The 21,148-nt window shown below is 42.8% G+C and overlaps 1 protein-coding gene across 1 annotated transcript in view; it reads left to right on the top strand.

Annotated features, from left to right (window-relative positions):
- The window catches only part of LOC103179075 (liprin-alpha-4), a 58,255-nt gene that overhangs the window by 34,423 nt on the left and 2,684 nt on the right, over window positions 1-21,148 (top strand). The window contains exons 15-28 of the mRNA XM_007894159.2: window positions 9-38; window positions 435-574; window positions 1,249-1,421; window positions 2,210-2,224; window positions 2,721-2,814; window positions 5,717-5,798; window positions 6,886-7,086; window positions 8,608-8,670; window positions 10,636-10,662; window positions 11,520-11,695; window positions 13,675-13,772; window positions 15,195-15,370; window positions 15,467-15,535; window positions 17,764-17,938. Of these exons, the coding sequence (XP_007892350.1) occupies window positions 9-38; window positions 435-574; window positions 1,249-1,421; window positions 2,210-2,224; window positions 2,721-2,814; window positions 5,717-5,798; window positions 6,886-7,086; window positions 8,608-8,670; window positions 10,636-10,662; window positions 11,520-11,695; window positions 13,675-13,772; window positions 15,195-15,370; window positions 15,467-15,535; window positions 17,764-17,938 (1,519 nt within the window). The remainder of the gene's footprint in view (window positions 1-8; window positions 39-434; window positions 575-1,248; window positions 1,422-2,209; window positions 2,225-2,720; window positions 2,815-5,716; window positions 5,799-6,885; window positions 7,087-8,607; window positions 8,671-10,635; window positions 10,663-11,519; window positions 11,696-13,674; window positions 13,773-15,194; window positions 15,371-15,466; window positions 15,536-17,763; window positions 17,939-21,148) is intronic.

Genomic DNA, 21,148 nt, shown 5'->3' with positions numbered 1-21,148 from the left:
ATGCTCAGCCTAGTGACTTAAGGAAACACCGACGGAAGGTAATTGGAAATAACAATCACACATTTGTGTAACAGAATTTTCCTTCCTCCCTATTCCTTGTGCCTTTCTCCATCCTCTCGTAAAGGTGATGGGTGGGAGTGTGGAATTCTCTGTCACAGTCAATCAATCACTTTCCAACAAATACTGGACACAGTTGAAGAGAGAATAAATTTGATAGAAATGGAGAAAGGCTGGGATGGCACTCATCTGGGGTATAAAAAACAGCCGGACTGGATGGGCCAAATGGCCTGTTTCTGAGCTGCAACTTCTATGAATCTGTGAATCCTTTTTTTTAATAAAAATGTATCAAGGACCAAGCTTCAACAACAGATTAGTGTCTCAGAAATATTTTCTAAGTAATTTCTATCGTTAGCTAAACTTGTATCTTGTTTTAGTCTCCAGCGACAAGAGACGACAGCCGTGAAGATAAAACCACAATCAAATGTGAAACGTCACCTCCCTCCTCACCCAGGACCATGAGACTGGAGAAGCTGGCACACTCCCTGCAGTCAACCAGTCAGGAAGAAGGCCGAGGGTAAGGAGACACTTCACCACTTAAAACTATCGAATGTGTGAAATATGTTCATTCAAGATGGTGCATCAGTGGCTGGTAGGATGTAACTTGGGATTTCTGATCCCACCCCCCCCACAATACAATACAATTTACATTTAAACGGCACATTTGACATTGGGACATGCTGGATGGCACCCTAGCTGGGGCGATGGGAGAGGAAAGATGACTTACAAGGCGATCAAAGAGGTATATTCTGAGAAATGCCTTGAAAGAGGGGAGGGAAGTACTTGGAGGGAGAGGAAGCAGGCCCTGAGGAAAGGGAGCGTCCGGGTCGGTATGGTTGAAATGTTGAGCGCAACACTAGGCTGCCAATGTATCATGTTTTTACAGTGATGAGAAATATAGATTCTGGAGCTGTAAATTGTCTGTTTGACGTGGACTGTGGGAGCACAACTAGAGGTTTGAAATGATCTTGGTGATCTCTGTATCCTCTATTACCTTTCCATGTGCTTGTCCAATTGTTTATTAAATGCCCCCAATCAATTCTGCACCACTATCCCCTTCTGAACATCCCCTCTCATGCTCTTACTTATAATACATTATTTCATACGAACGGTATCTAGTTTTAAAGATATATGTGGTCACCAATGTCAACAGTGTGCCGATCTGTCTTTAATGCTCGCTCTTGCTTTCAGCACTTTAACTGCAGAGGAGCAGGCCAGCAATCCCAGCAGCAGTAACAGTAGCCAGGACTCGCTGCATAAAGGCTTAAGGAAGAAAGGCATCAAATCATCCATCGGCCGTTTATTTGGCAAAAAGGAGAAGGGACGGCTGGGCCAGTTCAGCAAGGACATCACATCAGGGCACGGTGCGTAGATTCCCTTTACAATGGGATTTTCAAACTCCTGCAGTTGGAAGTATGATCTCCTGATTTGTTTGGGACGTCCTCCCGATGTGAAAGGCGCTCTATAAATGTAATTTTCTTGTTGTTGTTTACTTTTCTTACTTTTTTGTAAAACAGTTTAATGATCCATTTAGTCTCGTCAACGTCGCCTCTCCTCCAGCTTTGACTTCCTCTACCTCCCTGAGGCTACAGATTCAATGCCTGCAACAAGTGATTGTAGCATTCAAAAAGAATTGGACACATACCTGCAGAGGAAGGGTGTTAGGGGAGACTGATGGGGAAAGAACAAGGATAAGAATTGATAGGCTTTTGAAGGAGCAAACACCGACATGAAAAATGGGCCAAATGACCTCCCAATGTGATTTCCATTTGAATGGTTCTACATCAGGGTCATTGGTGGCTGTGGAAGTGATCACCTAGTGGAGAGGAGAGACAAGATGAGAAAAATAGAGAGAAAGTTAGGGAGAAGAGTCTGTGTCTACGGCATAGTCATCACACTGCACTCTTGAGTGTGACAGACAGACAAACAGGTGCCTGAGTACAAGATGATAATGATAATAATAATAATCATTTTGATATAGTGCCTTAACACGTCTTTGAGACGTCTCAAAGCGCTTCATGGAATATACTGTAAAGTGAATTAACTGCATATTTTGTGGGCAAAACAATGACATCCATATTAAAAAAAATTCATTTTGGAACTAAATTAATGTTTAGTGACTGTCTAAATATATTTTTTCTCTGTTTTGCAGGTTATGGATATTTGGGTAAGTAATGGATACTTGTGTGGAATAGGTGGAGGTGGAATAGAGCTTTAAATCATATATAAAATATGGATTGATCTGAGATATGATCTGCTAATTTCATGGCAGGGTGAAAGGGGGAGGTCTTAGCTTTACACCACACTCAGGAAGATAAAAAAGATTTTCCAGTTACATATTTGATTGTTTGCTTAATATTTTGTGTTGATACTTTTCCTTCCTTCCTTACTTAAGGAGAATTGTTTTTACCAGAGAGTTGTTACAATCTGGAATGCATTGTCTGAAAAGGTGGTGATAATAGTTTTCAAAAGAGAATTGAATAGGTATTAAAAATGAATTATGTCTTTAATGCAATTGTATCTATGTGGTCAATTACTAATAATAACAATCATAATTAATAACATGGTTCTATGAGCCGATGGAGATTATGAAACACCCTTTTTATTCTATTTAAAACAAAATAAGATTGTTTCTTTATATCCAAACATTTACCCTTAATCAGGTGGCATATTAGATGCAGACATGAACATCCAGGACTCACTGAGCCTGAGCAAGCTGGGAACGCAAGCAGAGAGGGACCGGAGACTGAAGAAAAAGTAGGTTTCAAACTCAAAATCATTTCAAAATATTTACACAGAGAGGGGCAAAAACCGCGGAAAAAGCAGGAAGTGCTGTAGTTTAAACAAATCCATTTGCTCTGTTTAGTTAGTCGTTTTTCAATGCCAATTGTTTTTTTAAAAAAAACTGTGGCCAGGTTTGGCCAACTTAGAATGCTGAGGCTCCACTCTACATTTTATGCACACGTCAAAATGCCTACTGCACAGTAGCCGTTGCCACTCTCTAACCAAAGTGTTTGTAATTCAGGTGCAGTGAAGATGGGTCGCACTCCACCCCCAGTCAAAAATCAGTTCATTTCTGCTCAATGCCTTGCCCATATTAAGCGTGCGATATACAGGGTCACCTTGATGACTGCAGCTCATGTGATATGCTGCTCTCTTTGATCCATCCATCCCTTTTTGACTGCCTGGATAACAATTCTGTGCTTTCCACTGAGCTGATATATCAGTGACTCCGGATACAGTCTCCAGTTACAGCTCCATATATAAAGTAGCTTTTGCTCATCAGAGGCAGTGGTGATTTTGGCTCTGTCTAATATTTCACAGATCTGGAGTCTGGAAATGCATGGTTGAATGGGAGCATGGGCAGAGTGTAAGAGAGGAATTGTATAAATTGAAACTGGGTGTACGCCAGCAACCTACAAGTATATATATGGAAGGGAAATCTGGAAAATGTGCTTCAGGGAAAAGGCCTATGTGATGATCATTGAACCTGAAAGTCACACGAACAGCTTCAGAACAGCTTTTCTTTCAGTGCTTGCAAGGAGCTGACCTGACGCCAAGTCGCATGTTTCAAAATCTGGAGTTGGGGAATTGCTGGAGGCACCCGGTAACCACGTTAAATCCACTTAAATTATCTGCACTAGTTGTATTAACCATCGCTCAGCTCGTAACATTGTCCACCTTAGGTAAAGTAATGGAGACTCTTATTCAAAATAAGATCACGGAGCATCTGGACAGTAATAAAATGATAGAAGATAGCCAATATGAGTTCATGGAGGGAAGATTCTGCTAAACTAATTTCCTGTTTTCTTTGATTGTGTGACAAAGGAGCTTGATAAGGGAAAGGCAGTGGATGTTGTATATCTGGATATCAGTAAGGCCTTTGATACAGTTCCTCTTGAAAGGCTGGCACTGAAAATAAAGAAAGCAGGAATCAGTGAAATTATCTTACAATGAATACATTAATAGGATGACTGATGGAACCCACAGGGTAGTGGTACAGGAAATGTCATCAGGCTGGGAGAACGGTACTATGGAGTTACCAGCACTGTCTGCCAAGCTTTCCCACTGCTTGTCCAGCGAGGATCACCCTATACCCATTGGGTTTTGGGGCTTCCAGGGTTAACAGGAGCTGAGTGGAAAGAGTTCCTGCTCTAAGTGACTGATCTGCCCTTCCGCTATACCAAATGCAAGGATTATTATTATTATTATTGCTGAAGAGCCAGGCTGACTGTGCTATGATCAGCAGTGCCCTGGAGTATTGCGGACCCGCCTGGATCAGGAACTGAACTATCAAGACAACAACAATTTGGATTTATATAGCGCCCTACACATGGGGTAGCATCCCAAAGCACAGGACCGCCACAGAGGAGTGCTTGTTTCTGACATTCCGTTGGGAAACATGTCACTTTGGAGCCAGTTCAGCACCAATGATATCCTGCGAGCTTCTTGGTGGGCAACACATCTCAGCGTGAAATATGTGAGAGCATTGCCCACATCTTCCTGCCCACAGCTCAGACACACATCCTTACCCATTGAGCGATGGTTCCACCAGTTGGAGGTGCGGAGTTTAAGTAGCAGCTGCTTGCCGCTCTGCAGGCCAATCAAGGTGGATTCCAGGCTTTGGATGTACAAACACATGTTCACAAACTCAGACTCCAGGTAACTCCTTCTAGCAGCTGTCTTCCCAAGCCCCAGAGGTTCCTCATCAGCTATCTGACTGACATCTGCCTTCAGTGTGGTGGGAGTACCTTTACAGGACAGCTTGTGACGTGCCAGCCACCTTGATGTTTTCTAGGTCTAAGTCCAATGTTACATACCAGGCTTACTCAGCACCAGCTGTTTATTCCAGGTCCTCATGAGGGGCTTTGGCAAATTGACGTGCCCGGGGTTCTCAGTGACAGGTCAATGTAGGCCAGAGGTCTCCCTCCCTGCAACTGCTTCCTGTGTTTGCTACAAATCCACCTCACTGCTCAATCCTGGACTTTGCGACTAGGTCAGAGGAAGCCTTTGCATGACATCCCTCAGGAGCTCATTCCATAATAGAGAGCTGTTTCACACAGGTATTAGATGCCACAAGATTGACCTGTATTTGGATCTTGCTGTCCTTGAAGGGAGACGAGCACAGCAAGAGTGCCCTTCCCCCTTCTCTGCATTCCTTCAGCACAGTGTCCAAGCACAGTTCCCCTCACCTCCACTGTGTTTTTTCTAGCAGTTTCTCCTCCCCGCCTTGCATAGTCACCTACTTTATAATAATCCTTGCAATTGAAAAATACATATTTCCCATTCAGCTCCTATTACTTTGTACCTCAGAGATCTATCCTCAACTCCTCTTTTCCCTGACATCCATGCTCCGTCTTAGTGACATGATCTGCAAACATGGGATAAATTTAACATTGACACTGATGACACCCGAATCAATCTCTCTGCTTCCACCCTTGATTCCAAGCCATTTGGTGGTCTGACCGGTTGCTTGTCAGACACCAGGTCCTGGATGAGCCTTAAATTTTATTGGTTTAACATTGAGAAAATAGGAGCCAATCCACACAGCAAGTTGGATATGGATTGGTCGTTGGAGAGTTTGTGAGGTTGGGTGGGTTTTTTGACATGACAGGCCTAACTCTGAGGGGACAGACTAATCTTTCTAATCCTCTTATAGACATGAGCTGCTGGAGGATGCTAGAAGGAAGGGCATACCATTTGCACAATGGGATGGACCGACAGTTGTCTCATGGCTGGAGGTAAATTCCTGGTCAATGTGACAAATGACATTCTGTCCATCTGTAACCAGGGCTCCCTCTGTCTCCTCCTCCTCCTTGACCTCTCTGCTACCTTTGATACCATTGACCACTCTATCCTTCTCCGCCACCTCTCCTCTCACCTCAATCTTCATGGTCCTGTCCTTGAATTGTTCAGATCCTTCCTCTCACACCATCTTCACTTTGTCTCTACAAACAGCTTCTCCTTTAGCCACCGCACCGTCTCATGCAGCGTTCCTCAGGGCTCTGTCCTTAGTCCCTTCCTCTTCAATATCTACTGGTGACACTGACCGTAGACATGGGGTCAACTTCCATATGTAATCAGATGACACCCAACTCTTAACTCTCTGCCTCAACCCTCAACTCCCGAGACCCTTATCCATGCGTTCATCACATCCAGGCTTTACTATGCAAACTCCCTGCTTATTGGCCTCCCCAACTCCTCCCTCCACGGGCTGCAGATTATCCAGAACTCTACAGCTTGTGTCCTCTCCCGCACCAAGCTCCATGACCCTGTCACCCCTATCCTTGCCTGACTCCACTGGCTACAGTTCAAGATCCTGGTCCTCACCTTCAAAGCCCTCCATGACCTTGCTCCTCACTCCCTCTGTGACCTCCTAACCCCCTACCAACCTGTTCGCTCCCTTTGCTCAGCAGCCCCCGGCCTGCTTCACGTCCCCCGCCTCGCCCGCCCCACCTTTGGTGGGTGAGTCTTCAGCATCTCTGCCCCCACCCTTTGGAACTCCATCCCACAGTCCTTCCACCTCGCCCCCTCCCTTGCCTTCTTCAAGACCCGTCTCAAGACCCTCCTCTTTGACCGTGCCTTTGGTCACCCTCCTATCCCTACCCTCCCCGCCCACCACCCCTCCTGATCCCAACCACCAGCTCCGGTGTGGATCCTTGACTGTCCAGCGCCTTGGGATGTTCTCCTGACGTGAAAGTCTATGCAAATGTAATTTCTTGTTGTTGTTGTTATATTGGAGCTGTGTCAAAATGTAGGATAAAGATGCCCAGGATATGAAAACTGAAAATAATGCTGCTTTTCCATGTTTGCTATAACATTAAACAGCTGTGGGTGGGAATGCCAGCCTGGTACGTAGCAGCCTGCCGAGCCAATGTGAAGAGTGGTGCTATCATGTCTGCCTTGTCTGACACAGAGATACAGAGGGAGATTGGAATCAGCAATCCCCTTCATCGATTGAAGCTCCGACTTGCAATACAGGAGATGGTCTCATTAACAAGTCCTTCAGCACCACCTACTTCAAGAACGGTAAGTCTCCCACATTGTCCAAAGACTAGATTCGTCAATGAGGACACTCGTTTACAACAAGCTAAGATATGCACACCCGACTGAACAAGGCAGAGATTCTATGCTGGGAACAATAACACTTGAATGCTCAAATCAGCTAAAGAGTCCTTATTTCAGACTGGAATTTCTGTGTCATGGTGACAGGATAAGAGTTAGAATGTTCTCACAGTATTCGTTTGAATTGTAAGGCAGCATCTCGAGCCTCAGCCACTGGGGTCTATTCTTCACTTTTATTTTCTACCTTTGCTTCTTATCTAATTTCCCCTTACGATTCTCTCAAAGCTCACAGGTACCCTTCCTAAACCCATAGAAATAGGGATTCTGAGGTTATAATCTGAGGGCTATTGATAACTCCAACGCTGTTTAACCAATTGCTTGTTTACTTAGTGTAGGTAGAAAGCAATTTTAATCTCTTCTAACCGATAATCTCACTGATTGAACCTCATGCGCAAGTAGTGCTTGGTAATTTTTGTGATGTTGTACTGCTTTGTTGGTTAAAATGTTAGTGTGTGCTCTCAAGAAACTGCTTAAATACTTTGCCAGTGTTTTAAAATGCCATTTCATGAGGAATACGGCAGTTTGATGTGAGATTACATAAAAGCAAGTCTATCATCTCACCATTGTGGAATCTTTATTATGTGCAAAAAAATTCTATCCTGGAAGCACAAACCTGTGTAGCAATCAACTGCAAAGTATTCTAAAGGATTTCAAGTCATTTGTAGGCAGTTGAAGGGTGAGGAAGGGTGTATTGACAATTATAAAGACTCATTCTTCATGAGAAATTCGCTTGACTGACATTATCACAGAACATTCATTTTGCTGATTTTATTGAGGAACCAGGGATGGATGTGTGGATTACAAGGGAGAGAAAGACAAGATACAGTGCAGCCCTGTTACAACGTGGTTTCACCTTAGCATAAATTTGCTTATTGACACAGTTACACTGTGGACGCCATTTAATGTGCATGGGGGCTGGGCAGGGTTGGGATTGGGCTGTGGCTGAGATTTGGGTTGGGGCAGAGGCTGCATTGGGCCTAGATTAGGTTGGGTTGGGGTTGGGGTTAGGTTGGGGCTGAGCTGGGTTGAGGCTGGGATGACTGGGGCTGCACTGGGCTGGGATTGGGGCTGGGTTGTGTAGGTCTAGGCTTGGGTTGGGCTGCAGTTGGGGTTGGGCTGGGCTGCCAGCACCCTCTTTGCTCTTTTAGAAATCCACTTCCTGCTGTGAAGAAGTAATGATGGGAATGAGGGAAAAGGGTTAATCAAATAGTCTCCTCCATTGAAGAAGGAAAAGGAGGAACTAAGAAAAGACCAATGAAATTTGCTTAAAGGCTGGGCTTGTAAGTGGGTTCTGTGCAGTCTTGATCTATACAGTTTCTCGGCAAAATCTCTTGCATCATTTCTTCCTGACGGTGTCACACTTTTCTCCCTTCACACTGCTCCCCTCTGACTGGACTCTCTGTGCTGGACGGGCTTTCCAATTAGTCGTCTGGAAATGTCTGGTTGACTCATGAGGAAATGGAAAATATGGCAGCGATGGCAAAAACGGTTAGTCTGTCTCTGTTCACGTGTGCTTCACGCAAAGCGCCTGCATGTCAATATTTTCAATTAAACATAATTAGCTTTGTATAACTAACAACAACAAATTACATTTGTATAGCGCTTTTCACATCAGGAGGATGTCCCAAGCACTGGACATTCCTGAGCTGGTGGCTGGGATCAGGAGGAGTGGAGGGTGGGGTGTATAGGGATAGGAAGGTGACCGAAGGCAGTCAAAGAGTCTTGAAATGAGTCTTCAAGGAGGCAAAGTAGTGGGCGAGACGGAGGGACTGTGGGATGGAGTTCCGGAGGGTGGGCATCAAATCAAATTAATTTTGTTACTCAAAAGAAATAAGTGTTGTATATGTGCACGTTTAACCCCTTTGCCATATTCTCTCATGACCAAGTGTGAGCCGAGGCAGTGTGTGTTGGTGGCTATTGAAATGTGAATACATCAGTAGATGGGCCCTGTGCTGTCGTCATCTGATATTTACACACACTGAGGGGTACTGACTGACTTTTCCTACCACTGACACACTGTCATGCCTCTTCTATCACAATACGCCAACATTTGAAAGTGAAGGAGAGAACGAAAGTTAGAGAGAGTGTGGCACAGAAAGAGAGAGAGAGAGAGAGCTCACTCCTAATGGTGAACACTGCCAGGAATCAAACTTGCAATTGATTCCTTCGTGACATCAAAGAGTAGTCAGCTTTTTCTGGGCTTGAACTTCTAAATACAGGACTACCCCAGTATAATTCCCCTTTGCAGCCTGCTGAGACATCTTTACCAACTATTCACAATATCCAGCTGCTCCGTAGCCTGTATCTCACCAGAACCAAACTCTGTAGCCACATCACTCCAGTCCTTGCCAGGCTTCACTGGCTTTTTGTTACAGAACGGATCAATTTCAAGATCCTCACACTCCCCTACAAATCACTTTATATCCTGGCACCTTCTTACCTCCCAAACCTGCTCAAACTCCTCTACTCGCCGCCTTCGCTCAGCTAGCTCCAGCATCCTGCTCATCCCCTCTGCTCCATCATTGGCACCCGTGCTTTCAGCCACTGTGCCCTGAAGTCTGGAACTCCCTGCCTCAGTCTCCTCGTCCCATCTTTCCCCATCTTCAAATTACACCTGAAGACCTTTCTATTCAACATCGCCTTCAGTCACCCTCCTTTCTCCCCGGCTCAGTATCAGATGGTTGTTAAGTGTTCTGAGCCACCATCCCACCTGAAAGGGGCTGTATATAAATACAAGTTGTTGGAATTGATTACTTGAAATGTATTGAGTACAGTGACTCAGTGAGTACAGGAAATATTATGCAGGAAATGTTGCTTCTTCTAAGGTTGCAATTATTATTAATAATAATAAAGTGAGTGAAGTGAGTGACCAGTTTTATTTGGGGGATTGTTGACCAGGACAACCATCTCTTTTTGACAAGAGCCGTGGGATCTTTAACCTCCACCTGGACAGGCAGAGGAGATTAATACATATGTTTGAGTTATGTAGAGGGTGCTTTCCTTTGTCAAGATCTATCTTCCTCTCACCTTGCCATATATATATATATATTGTATAAATATTGTAAGCAGGAAAAGATCATAGCCTCAGCTATAATCAATCCATGTTACTGGTACATATCTGCACAGGTTGTGCAGTAGTTGTTATGTTTATTAATGTGTTTTATGTTAATAAGATGTACACCTATGAAGTGAACAATAAATGTCTATTATAAGACATTGTTTTGTCCCTTCTCGGCTTTCCTGTTTGCTAAAGAAAGTGTTCTGAAGGAAGCTAGGTAATGAAGTAGACATAACAGACCAAATGGTGTACTCTCGTCTCTTAAGTTTCTAAAACCCCCAAGAGAACTGGTGATGTGCTTTGTCCATGATTTCAAATGTATTGCTTATTAACACCCGTGTTCCCCTCTTTTCTATTAATGCTATGGCTATTCGCCTACTAACCTAACCTAATAGGGGGATGAGGAGGGCAGTTGGGCTCAGGTGAGTGTAACGAACAATGTAACCTGAAGGATCATCAAGTCAAACATAAGAATAAGGAATCATTGAGTACATTTCATATTCTACAACCCCAGTAATAAAAGAATATACAATGACCCCGAAAGTCATTGATTTTCCCACTAATGTAGAGAGACTCACGCTTTACTGATTTTATCCTTCATTTTCTGCATTCCTATTTGTGTCTCCTTTTGCATCAGATTTTTCACAAATTCATGGTTTCTACCTTTACATAATTTCTTTACTTCCAGTAAATTTGACAAATGCCCTCTGAAACATTTTATGTGTATAAAAGCTAATAATCCTTGCATTTGGTTTAGTGCCTAATCACATCGGAAGGACGTCTCAAAGCACTTCACAGGATTTACTGTGAAATGGAGTGACTGTGTATTTGTGAGCAAACGTGGCTACCCAATTGCGCACAAAAATGTCCCATACGCAGCCATAAAACGAGGGACCAATTTTATTTGGGGGCTTGTTGGCCAGGACACCAGCAGAGAGAAACTCCTCTTTTTGAATAGTGCCAGGGGATTTTTAATGTCCACCTGCAGGCAGACGGGACTCCGGTTTAACGTCTCTTCCAAAGGACAGATGTTAAATGAATTAAGTCTAAATTTGTAAAATTGACCAGAAAGTCTTTTTCAATTATGTGTTTAACTTTTCCATCCTGATGTGTTCACAAACTGCAAAAATCTAATGTAAGCTTCAGTGTGTAGAGAGTGTGTGTCACTCGCTTGTTCAGTTCTCATCATCATATTTTCAGGTCAGTGACACAATTCTGTCGAAATTGCCTGTCAGGATTTTTGTCTTCTGCTGTAATATCGTCTGCTCTTCTTCCTCAGACTTTGGCTTACGGAGACATGAATCATGAGTGGATTGGGAACGAATGGCTTCCCAGCCTTGGGCTGCCTCAGTACCGCAGTTACTTCATGGAGTGCTTGGTGGATGCTCGGATGCTAGACCACCTGACGAAGAAAGACCTCCGAATGCATCTGAAAATGGTTGACAGCTTTCATCGGTGAATGCAGCTCGCTGTTTAATCCTTTTGTTTGATATGAAACTAACTTATATTTCTGTTCGTATCCACTTTCAGCTTTCCCTTATGATAATGTTCAGATAACCCAAAGCTTTTCTGGTACCGGTCATCTCATCAAAAGGAAGAATATTTATATATCACATATACTTCGTCTTGGGCAAGCGGTCAACATTTGCCCACATTGTATCTTATTTTACCCCAACCAGTTTGGATAAGAAATTATTCTCATCGTACACCAACATTCTCAAGGCTAAACCTGCATTATATTCCTGTGAAGAACATTTGAGATGTTCTCCTGACGTGAAAGGTTTTGTATCAAATACAAGGATTATTTATTATTATGCATATTATGCATTATGAAACAATGCAGCAGTACTTATACTAATAATCATTGCATTTAATGTAGAACTTTTGTTGGGAAGAAGTCTCAAAGTGCTTCACAGTAAAGTAGCATTGTATAGGGAAATGCAGCAGCCAATTTGCACACAGCAGTGTCCAATAAACAGCCACAAAGTGAATAACCAATTTTCTCTGGAGGATTGTTGGCCAGGACTCCGGGAGAAACTCTCTTCTCTTTTTGAATAGTATAATGCATGTGACACTTGTCTGACCAAAAAAAGTACTATGGAACTGATTTGGAAAAGAGCAAATATCGTGGGAATTAAAGAATTATTTGCTGTATGGGTTTCAAAGCAAAGAGGATTCAGGATTGTGATTCGGAGAGTTAAAAGAGAGGTTCAGAAGAACGTCTTCTCCCAGAGGGTTGTCAAGCTGGGGAATGATTTGCCAAGTATGGCTGATAGAACTAGAAATATTTGAGGTCTTTCAAGAGAGAATTCAACAGACAACAACAACTTGCATTTATTAGAGGCCCTCACGCAGGATAGCGTCCCAGAGAACTTGACAGAGAGAGCACAACCCTGAGTTAGCCGGCGATGGTGGAGTGGAGGGCACGAGGGACATGCAGGAGGCTGGAGCCAGTCAAGCAGAGGTAGCGGGTAGTGGGTTGGAGAGTAACCAGGTCAGAGAGGTATGGAGCTGCCAGGGCATGAAGGCGTTTGAAAATTAGTGTGAGGATCTTGAAATCGCTCCATTCAGCGATTGGGCGCCAGTGGAGCCCGGCTAGAGCTGGTGTGATGGGGTACAAAGTTTAGTGCGGGTGAGTGCAGGCGGCGGAGTCATTGATCGGCTGGATTTTGTGCAATTGTGGTGGAGCTGGGCACTTGAATAGTCGGGGCAGGAGAGGACGAACACGTGAACAAGTGTTTCAGCTGCATCTGGGTTAAGGTACGATTAGAGGCGGGCAATGTGGCGGAGGTGGAGGAAGGAGGTCCTGGTTAGGGACTAGATGTGGAGTAGGAAGGGCATGAAGAGGAAGGAGATTAGAGGGGACAAGGAAAGAGCAGGAAATTGAGATTACAATGAATGAGCAGGAGTTAACTGTTAGCCGTTAGTAACAAGCCAGTGGTGACATTGCCTGTCATGTTGGATACAAAATCGGGTTTGTGGGGATGGTAGAGAGTCTGCCTGATTGAAAGAGATGTGAAGCAGACAGTTTGAGGCGAGCTCTGTGCAATGCAGAATCAGCCAACTACTGAATGTGTTGAGATTGCCACTGGAAGGCATTCTACACTGGGACACTGTGAGATTGTAAGTGAAGGCTGACTGGAGTTTCATTTAACTGCATTCGCAATTACTCAGGGATCCGTGTAGGATCAAAGCGTTCCTGACTACATGCTCATCTTATGCCTGCATCATGGATGGAGAGGCTGCTTCTGAACTGTCCACTTTATTTACTGTGCTAAATCTCAGCAGATGATGTGTTTTGTTTGAAAGATTATTTTTTTCTCAATGTTGATTTACGCACGGTCACACCTAAAAAAAATTACAATTTAAAATCAGCCAAGTACTCCCATTGAATTCTACATTTATGTTGCTTTAAATGTTGCCTTTCCTTTCAGCACCTGTTTACATTATGGAATCATGTGTTTGAAGCGATTGAACTATGACAGGAAAGAACTAGAGCGCAGGAGAGAAGAAAGTCAACTGGAAATTAAAGGTTAGTTTAAAGCAGAAACTACAATTCTACTAATATCTTCCTGAGAGAGAAAGAGACTGCACTAGAGATTTACAAAGAATGTACAGTATGGAAACAGGCTGTGTTTAAACCCCACACGAGTCTCCACCCATTCCTCATTCCCTCTTGTACCCTCTATTTCCCTCTCCCTCATAGAGGCTTACAACAATAACAACAACAACAACAAACAAAAAATTACATTTGTAAAGTGCCTTCCACATTGGGAGCGCGTCCCAAGGCGCTGGACAATCAGTGTTTCAGATCCAAGCTGAGGTTTGGGATCGGTGAGGGCAGGAAAGGAAAGGAGGGTGACCTCGGGCACGGTGAAAGAGGAGGGTCTTGAGACGGTTCTTGAAGGAGGCAGGAGAGAGGGCAAGGCGGAGGGATTACAGGATGGAGTTCCAGAGGGTGCGGGCAGAGTGGCTGAATGCCCACCCACCAATGGTGCCTGTGCCGGCTTTTTGAAAAAGTTACCAACTAGTCCCACTCCCCGCTCTTACCCCATAGCCCTGCACAATTTTTCCGTTTTAAGTATGTATCTAATTACCTTTTGAAAGCTATTAGTGAATCTGCTTCCTCCACCCTTTCAGGCAGTGCATTCCAATCCGGAACAACTCTCTGGGTAAAAGAAATCTCCTCGGCTCCCCTCTGGTTCTTTTGCCAATTATCTTAAATCTTGTCCTCTGGTTACTGACCCACCTGCCAGAGGAAACGGTTTCTCCCTATCTACTCTATCAAAACCCCTCATAATATTGAACAACTCTATTAAATCTTCCCTCAACCTTCACTAATGATTCACTAAGTGTAAGATATCTCAATAGGAGCTCTATTCTTCTGCAGAACAATACATGTGTGTACTTGAACTCCCACGTGGCTGTCTGCTGTTTATATTCATTTGTGTGAACAACCTTTTATGTAACCAACATTTTGTTGAATTGCAATGCAGTTGAACAAATTAGTATAACGAACTATAGCCACTATTCTCTCCAGCATCTTGGGACGTCCTCCCAATGTGAAAAACACATGATAATAGTAACATAATAACAATACTTCCATTTGATATAGCGCCTTATCACGTCTTCGAGACGTCTCAAAGCGCTTCACAAGATATACTGTAAAGTGAATTGACTGTACATTTTATGGGAGAAATACGGCAGCCAATTGCGCATAGCAGTTATGTAAATATAACTTTGTACGTACATGCTTCCATTGCCTAAGCATTGCTTCCAGACAAAATGTTGAACACGTTCTCGAAGCTTTAGCGATATTATACCGGCTTCAAATGCACAAGTTATAGAGGCTCATTTTACATAACTAAGAGAAGCAGCACTCAACACTAACATGAGTTGACGCAGGTCAAATCTCTTTTAATTGAAAACATAATTTATGGTTGACTCTTCTCAGATGTGCTGGTGTGGACTAATGATCAAGTAACTCACTGGGTTCAATCGATTGGGCTTCGAGACTATGCAAGTAACATTGTTGAAAGTGGGGTGCATGGAGCATTGGTTGCCCTGGATGAAAATTTTGATTACAATAGTCTGGCATTGTTGTTACAAATACCTACACAGAACACCCAGGTAAGGCCTTCAATGATGTCTTTATTCTCTCTGCTAATTTATTTTAAAAGAATAATTCGGTATTCAAAATCACTTAAACTCTGTGTTCTTTTTTAGGCAAGACAAGTCTTGGAACGAGAATTCAACAATTTGTTGGCCTTAGGAACTGAGCGGCGATTGGATGATGTGAGTAATGGTGACTATCCCATGTTGTGTTTTTTTTATTTCTTTAGGCTCTGAACAAATCGAGTTCCAGCTTTCCGTGGTATCTCAAACTAACAAATATCAGTAATCTACATTGCAGAGCACAAAACTGTTCAGATTCAAATCCCCCTGTATGAAAATTTAGTCCATGTGTTCCAATATAAATACAGTAAGAGGGTTAAAGACAAATTCTGCTTCACAAATGATAATTGGGAGTTTTAATTAATGAATCATAGAATCATCTAAACTTACAGATCAGAAGGGAGCCATTCGGACCATTGACCCTGTGCCAGCTCTTTGAAAGAGCTGCCGAATAGGAGGGCGATTTCTAGTCTGAGAAACAACAGTTCACCACTGCTCTTTGCTATCTGTCTCCCACACAATTTCGTATCATGCTGCTTTCTTTATTTGTTCAATTTCTCTTTCTTTTTTCCACATCCAATAGTTCATCCAACTGTTAATTATATCACTGTAACCAGGATCAGTGTAGTATCAAATCAAGCCTGTGACACTGATGACTAACAGCATTAGTACCCCTGCAGGGAATACTCCACCACTGCAGTACAGACATGTCAATGTGCAAGCTCCATGAGTGCCACCAAGAACTGAATTGGTGAACTGGATCCAGGCTGAATTTGGTCCATTTGGGATTTGTTTGGTGAATGCACAAATTTCACCCAATTCAGTCACTTCAGGTTGAGAAGATTTATTTGAAGCTACAGTGTACTGCTGCACACAATTATTGTTGCTCTCTGTGTCCTGCTGCAAATGCATATAATAATAATCCTTGCATTTCATGTTGCATCACCCCCTCATATCACGCAGTCGACACGCCTTGAAGCGCTTCACAGGATTTAGTGTAAAGTGTGTTTTGTGGCCAAAAGCGGCAATTAGCCAATTTGTGCACAGCAATATCCCTCAAACAGCCATGGAATGGAGCAAGTGACCAATTTTATTTGGGGGATTGTTGGCCAGGCCACCGCAATTAACTCCCTTCTCTTTTTAAACAGTGCCATGGGATCTTTAATCTCCACCAGAACAGGCTTGGTTTAACATCTCATCCAGAGAAATGTCACCTCCGACAATGCAGCACTCCTCGGCACTGTATTGGAGCGTCAGCAAAGACTATGTGGGTTATAAGTCCCGATGTGGGGTTTGAACCCACAACCTTCTGACTTAGAGGCAAAATTGTTACCAATTGAGCCAGGTTGACACGCCTCATATATTCTCCATATGTGATGTCAAACATGTGCGTGGTTGGAGTTTAATTTTTAAATGAAAATGCGGAATTGTTTCAGGCCCGAAATTTTACATGTTCATAGTCTTAAGTCTTAAAACTGTCTCATAATTTTCGGCTCAAAGTTTCATGGTTTAGAAATAATTTCTAATAAAACCTGAGGAATCAGTTGTGTCATGATTAGTTGTGAGATGCCAGTGGGCAGTTTCACTGGTGAATGGGTTTGTCCTTTTATTCTGGAGTCCAAAATAAATGACAGGGATTCCACCACTTTGACTGTATAGAATAAGTATATATTAACCGCCCAGAGTAGAGTAAGGTCATAGAAGTAGACCTAGGCAGGCCTGTTCCATCATTCGTGGAGTCCTGTAGCTCAGTGGTTAGAGCAACCGCCTCGCAAGCGAGAGACCTGGGTTCGATTCCTGTTGGGCAACTTTCCTTACTCCACATGCCTCTATTTATCCAGCAGAAAGTAGGAACCTGGTTGTTAGTCGATTGTTGGATCGCTTTCCTGGGGGTAATATTTCCTTCAAAAAAAAATATGATAATAAATTGGTCACTCAATCCACGACAGTTTGTGGGACACTGCTGTGCAACATTGGCTGCTGTATTTCGCCTACAAAATATACATTCGATTCACTTTACCATATATTCTGTGAAGTGCTTTGAGACTTCTCGAAGACGTGATAAGGCGCAATATCAAATGCAAGGATTATTATTATTAAGTTATAGCAGATCTGTTAATCTCCTTATCCCACTGTTTCTCCACAGGCTTCTCAAGTTTTTGTTTCCATTTTAAATGTCCCAATCAATTCTTCATCTACAGCCTTCTGAGGTCATTGCATTTCACGTTCTCACAAGCCTCTCCACAGAGAAATGGCTTCAGTGTAATCTGATTAATTTTCTTTCGAGTTCTTGCCAGTTTTGCAGTCTTTTACAGTCTTTTACAGTCCTTCTGTAACTCCAATGATAGGGTGACGAGAAAGGTTTCAGGCGTGCCCCATCATGGAGGAAACGCTTTCGACCACGTGGGGTTCCTGGCATCACCATGGTTGCTGGGTCTATAAAACAAGTACCTGGGAGCTTCAGGGTGACAACCATGGCTACCCATCCCCCATCACTACAGCAGAAGAAACTGCAGCCAGAAGGTAACAGAAGCATGTTGATTTCAGCCACGCAAACCCAGTAACCGAATTAGACAAAGCACAGTCTATATAACAGCACTTATATTTGATAAGCTTCAGCTTCACACATTAATTACTGTGTAAAGGACCTCAGCTCCCACTGTGCTGCTGAGCGTGTGAAGTGGATATTTCTATGCCACGAGGAGGGAAAATCCAAGTCAGCAACACAGGAGTCCAATCCAGGAGCAGAGTTTTTTATACAATTGGTTTGAAAATGATGCATGGCTTTGGGAAGTGAGGAAGACCATTTTATATAAAAACGGTCTGGATCTCTCTCTATGTTGATGGTTGAGGCCTGAATTCCCAGCTGTTTGTGACTTGAGCGCAAATTTTCAGCCAGACCACTTTGGTCGATTGGTGTGTGAAAGCTGAGGGATGAAAGGGGAAGAGGCAAGAGATAAAACAACTAAACTAAATTAAATCTCACCTTGTGTTGGCTGATCACACAATGCCAGTTACACAGAGAGACAGCCCTGTGGCAATCTTTCCCATTCCTCTCTCACTATATTGCCAATGCATGGTGCTGGGCAGTTGATTAAAGGAAGAAAATAGAGAGAAAGCTTGTTTGACACTTATCTTTATTGTCTTGTCTAATGTGCAGACGTGGCTTGCTGTACTTACTGCATGTTGTGTGTATTTTTTTTGTTGTGTTTGCTGTAACTGGAACACAGTTGGTACATCAGGGTCCCAGAGGTTAGATCCCTCTACAGTACGCACATATTCCTGCTGACATCCACATGACTCCAGGAGTCAGCAATGATTACTGGTGAGTAGAACTGTAACTTTACTCCTCACTTTCATAGCTAACACACTGCATAGAACTGACAATTTGAGAGGTGGGTCATTTCATGCTTGTCACTCTCTAGTAAATACTAATCCTCACGTTTGGTACTGTGCCTTTCACATCAGGAGGACATCCTCAAAGCGCTTCACAGAATTTACTGTAAAGTGGAGAAACTGTTTCATGGCCGAATGGGAGTCACTGAGAGTCAAATAAGGTATATTCATTAAAGAGGTTCAGTGTCACCAATCTGCAACTTTTATGAAATTGGAGCAAGAATCTATCTTCCCACTCATTTATGCTAACCTCGCCACTTATGGAAACCAGAAACATTCTTTGAATTAAGTTACAAGCAACTTTGTGGCATCCCTAAGATGTAGCAAATATTAGCCAAAGATATTTTACATATGTATATTTAGCTCAAAGTAACCCACTGAATACCAGGCATTCTGTGGATTTCGAAATATAATATTCTGCCAACAGAGCGTAGGAGTCTTTGGGTGGTGCTAATCTGAAGAGTCAAGTGCATGAGTGGAAAATTAAGGCCCTGAAGCTTTATTTCTGGAAAAGTCTCAGTGCGAAATATATCAAATGTTCTGGCAGCCATTCCTTTGATGAACCAGCATGTTCCCTCCCAGGTGGGCCAAGGTTTGAAGTCAAGTGTTCTAATAAAGATTACACCTCAATCAACAGGTTGAGAGTGTCCAATTCTTCAACAACAAGAGACACAGTTTATATCCCTGTGTCTGGGCTCAGCAATAGTATTTCTTTTAACAATAATCTGCAAAAAAAATTCTTAATCTCACTACTTGATCACTTTCAAGTTTAATAAACTGCTAAAGATAAAATACTATATTCATAGCACAGAGTGTAAAGGATTGAGTAAATGGTGTCAGCCTTGTTCAGTTGGTAGCTCTCGCCTCTGAGTTAGAAGGTTGTGGGTTCATTTTGTTTGGCCTATGAGCGGAGACTGGAGGAACTGGGACTGTTTTACTGGCCCAAAGAAAGTTAGTTTTTTCTCTCTCTCTCTCTCTCGTTCTTTTGTGTTCTCTCTCTTTTTTTGTATTCTCTCTCATTCTCTTGTATTCTCTCTCGCGTTCTCTCTTATTCTCTTGTATTCTCTCTCGAGTTTTCTCTCTCTCTCATTCTCTTGTGTTCTCTCTCTCTATGTCTTTCTCGTGCATTCTATCTCACTCTCTCCCTCTCAGACTCTCCAGTTGACCACTTCTCAGAAGTTTCACACTATGAATCTGCATTGACATTGACGAGCCAATTCAGGTCATGGATTTGTAACTATATATAGTCTGGATTACAGTAGACCTTGTTCACACTTTCCTGTGATTGAGTCAGAGTGAAACTGAGACAATGGTGGATACATCTCCAGCCTTTGGTTGTTCAATTTTTTTATATGGAGTCCTGTAGCTCAGTGGTTAGAGCACTCGCTTTGCAAGTGAGAGACCTGAGTTCAATTCCAGGCAGAGGGCGAGACCTTGGGCAAGTTTCCTTACTCCACACAGAGCCTAATAATAATCCCCCCAAAACCAAAAACAATAATAAATTGGTCATTTTCAATCTACGACTGTTTGTGGGACATTGCTGTGCGCAATTGGCTGCCGAGTTCGCCCACAAATATACAGTCAATTCACTTTACAGTATATTCTGTGAAGCGCTTTGGGACGTCCTCCCGACGTGAAAAGCGCTATATCAAATGCAAGGATTATTATTATTATATAAAAATAGCAGATAAAGCAATTTGTTTCAAATTGTCACTAACATATAAGAACGTATGAAACTTCTAATTAAATTAATATTAGTCTTTTAAATTCAATTGATATATTTAATCGTCCCATGCTTCACAACTTTTGCATGCAAACACAGACACTACATTTTACAGTAAACATTCTGTGAATCGCTTTGAGTTGATTCGATAAAGCGCAATAATGATTATTATTATTTGTTATAATTTTTAACGTTTAGATCAGCGGGTTTTTGGTGGTGATATTTTTCTATCTAAAAATTTCACCGAAGAATTTTTTACACCAGTATTCAACCCCTACCAAACTCCGCACCCCCATCCTCAGGTTCTGTTAGCTTGTTTGGCAGCCATCAGGGCCTGGATGAGCACAAACCGTTTCTCTGCTTTGCCCCCACTTTGCCTGACTTCACATTGCATCTAAAGATTTTCCTCTTATACCGTGCTTATGGTGCCTTTTCTCCCCAGCTTGGTGCCACACTATGCCATTACACGCTGCGAGATGCTACCTGGGTGAAGGCACTAAATAATAACAAGCTGTTGTTGAACCTATTTTTTTATTTATGTAAAAGAATAAAACGGAGCAAAAATGGTAATCTTATCCATGCCATGATTACAAGTGATTAAAAAATAATGAATT

The sequence above is a fragment of the Callorhinchus milii genome, unplaced genomic scaffold, assembly GCF_018977255.1.
Source record: "Callorhinchus milii isolate IMCB2004 unplaced genomic scaffold, IMCB_Cmil_1.0 Scaffold19, whole genome shotgun sequence".
In the NCBI taxonomy this organism is placed as follows: domain Eukaryota; kingdom Metazoa; phylum Chordata; class Chondrichthyes; order Chimaeriformes; family Callorhinchidae; genus Callorhinchus; species Callorhinchus milii.
This window is presented reverse-complemented; position numbering and strand designations above follow the sequence as displayed.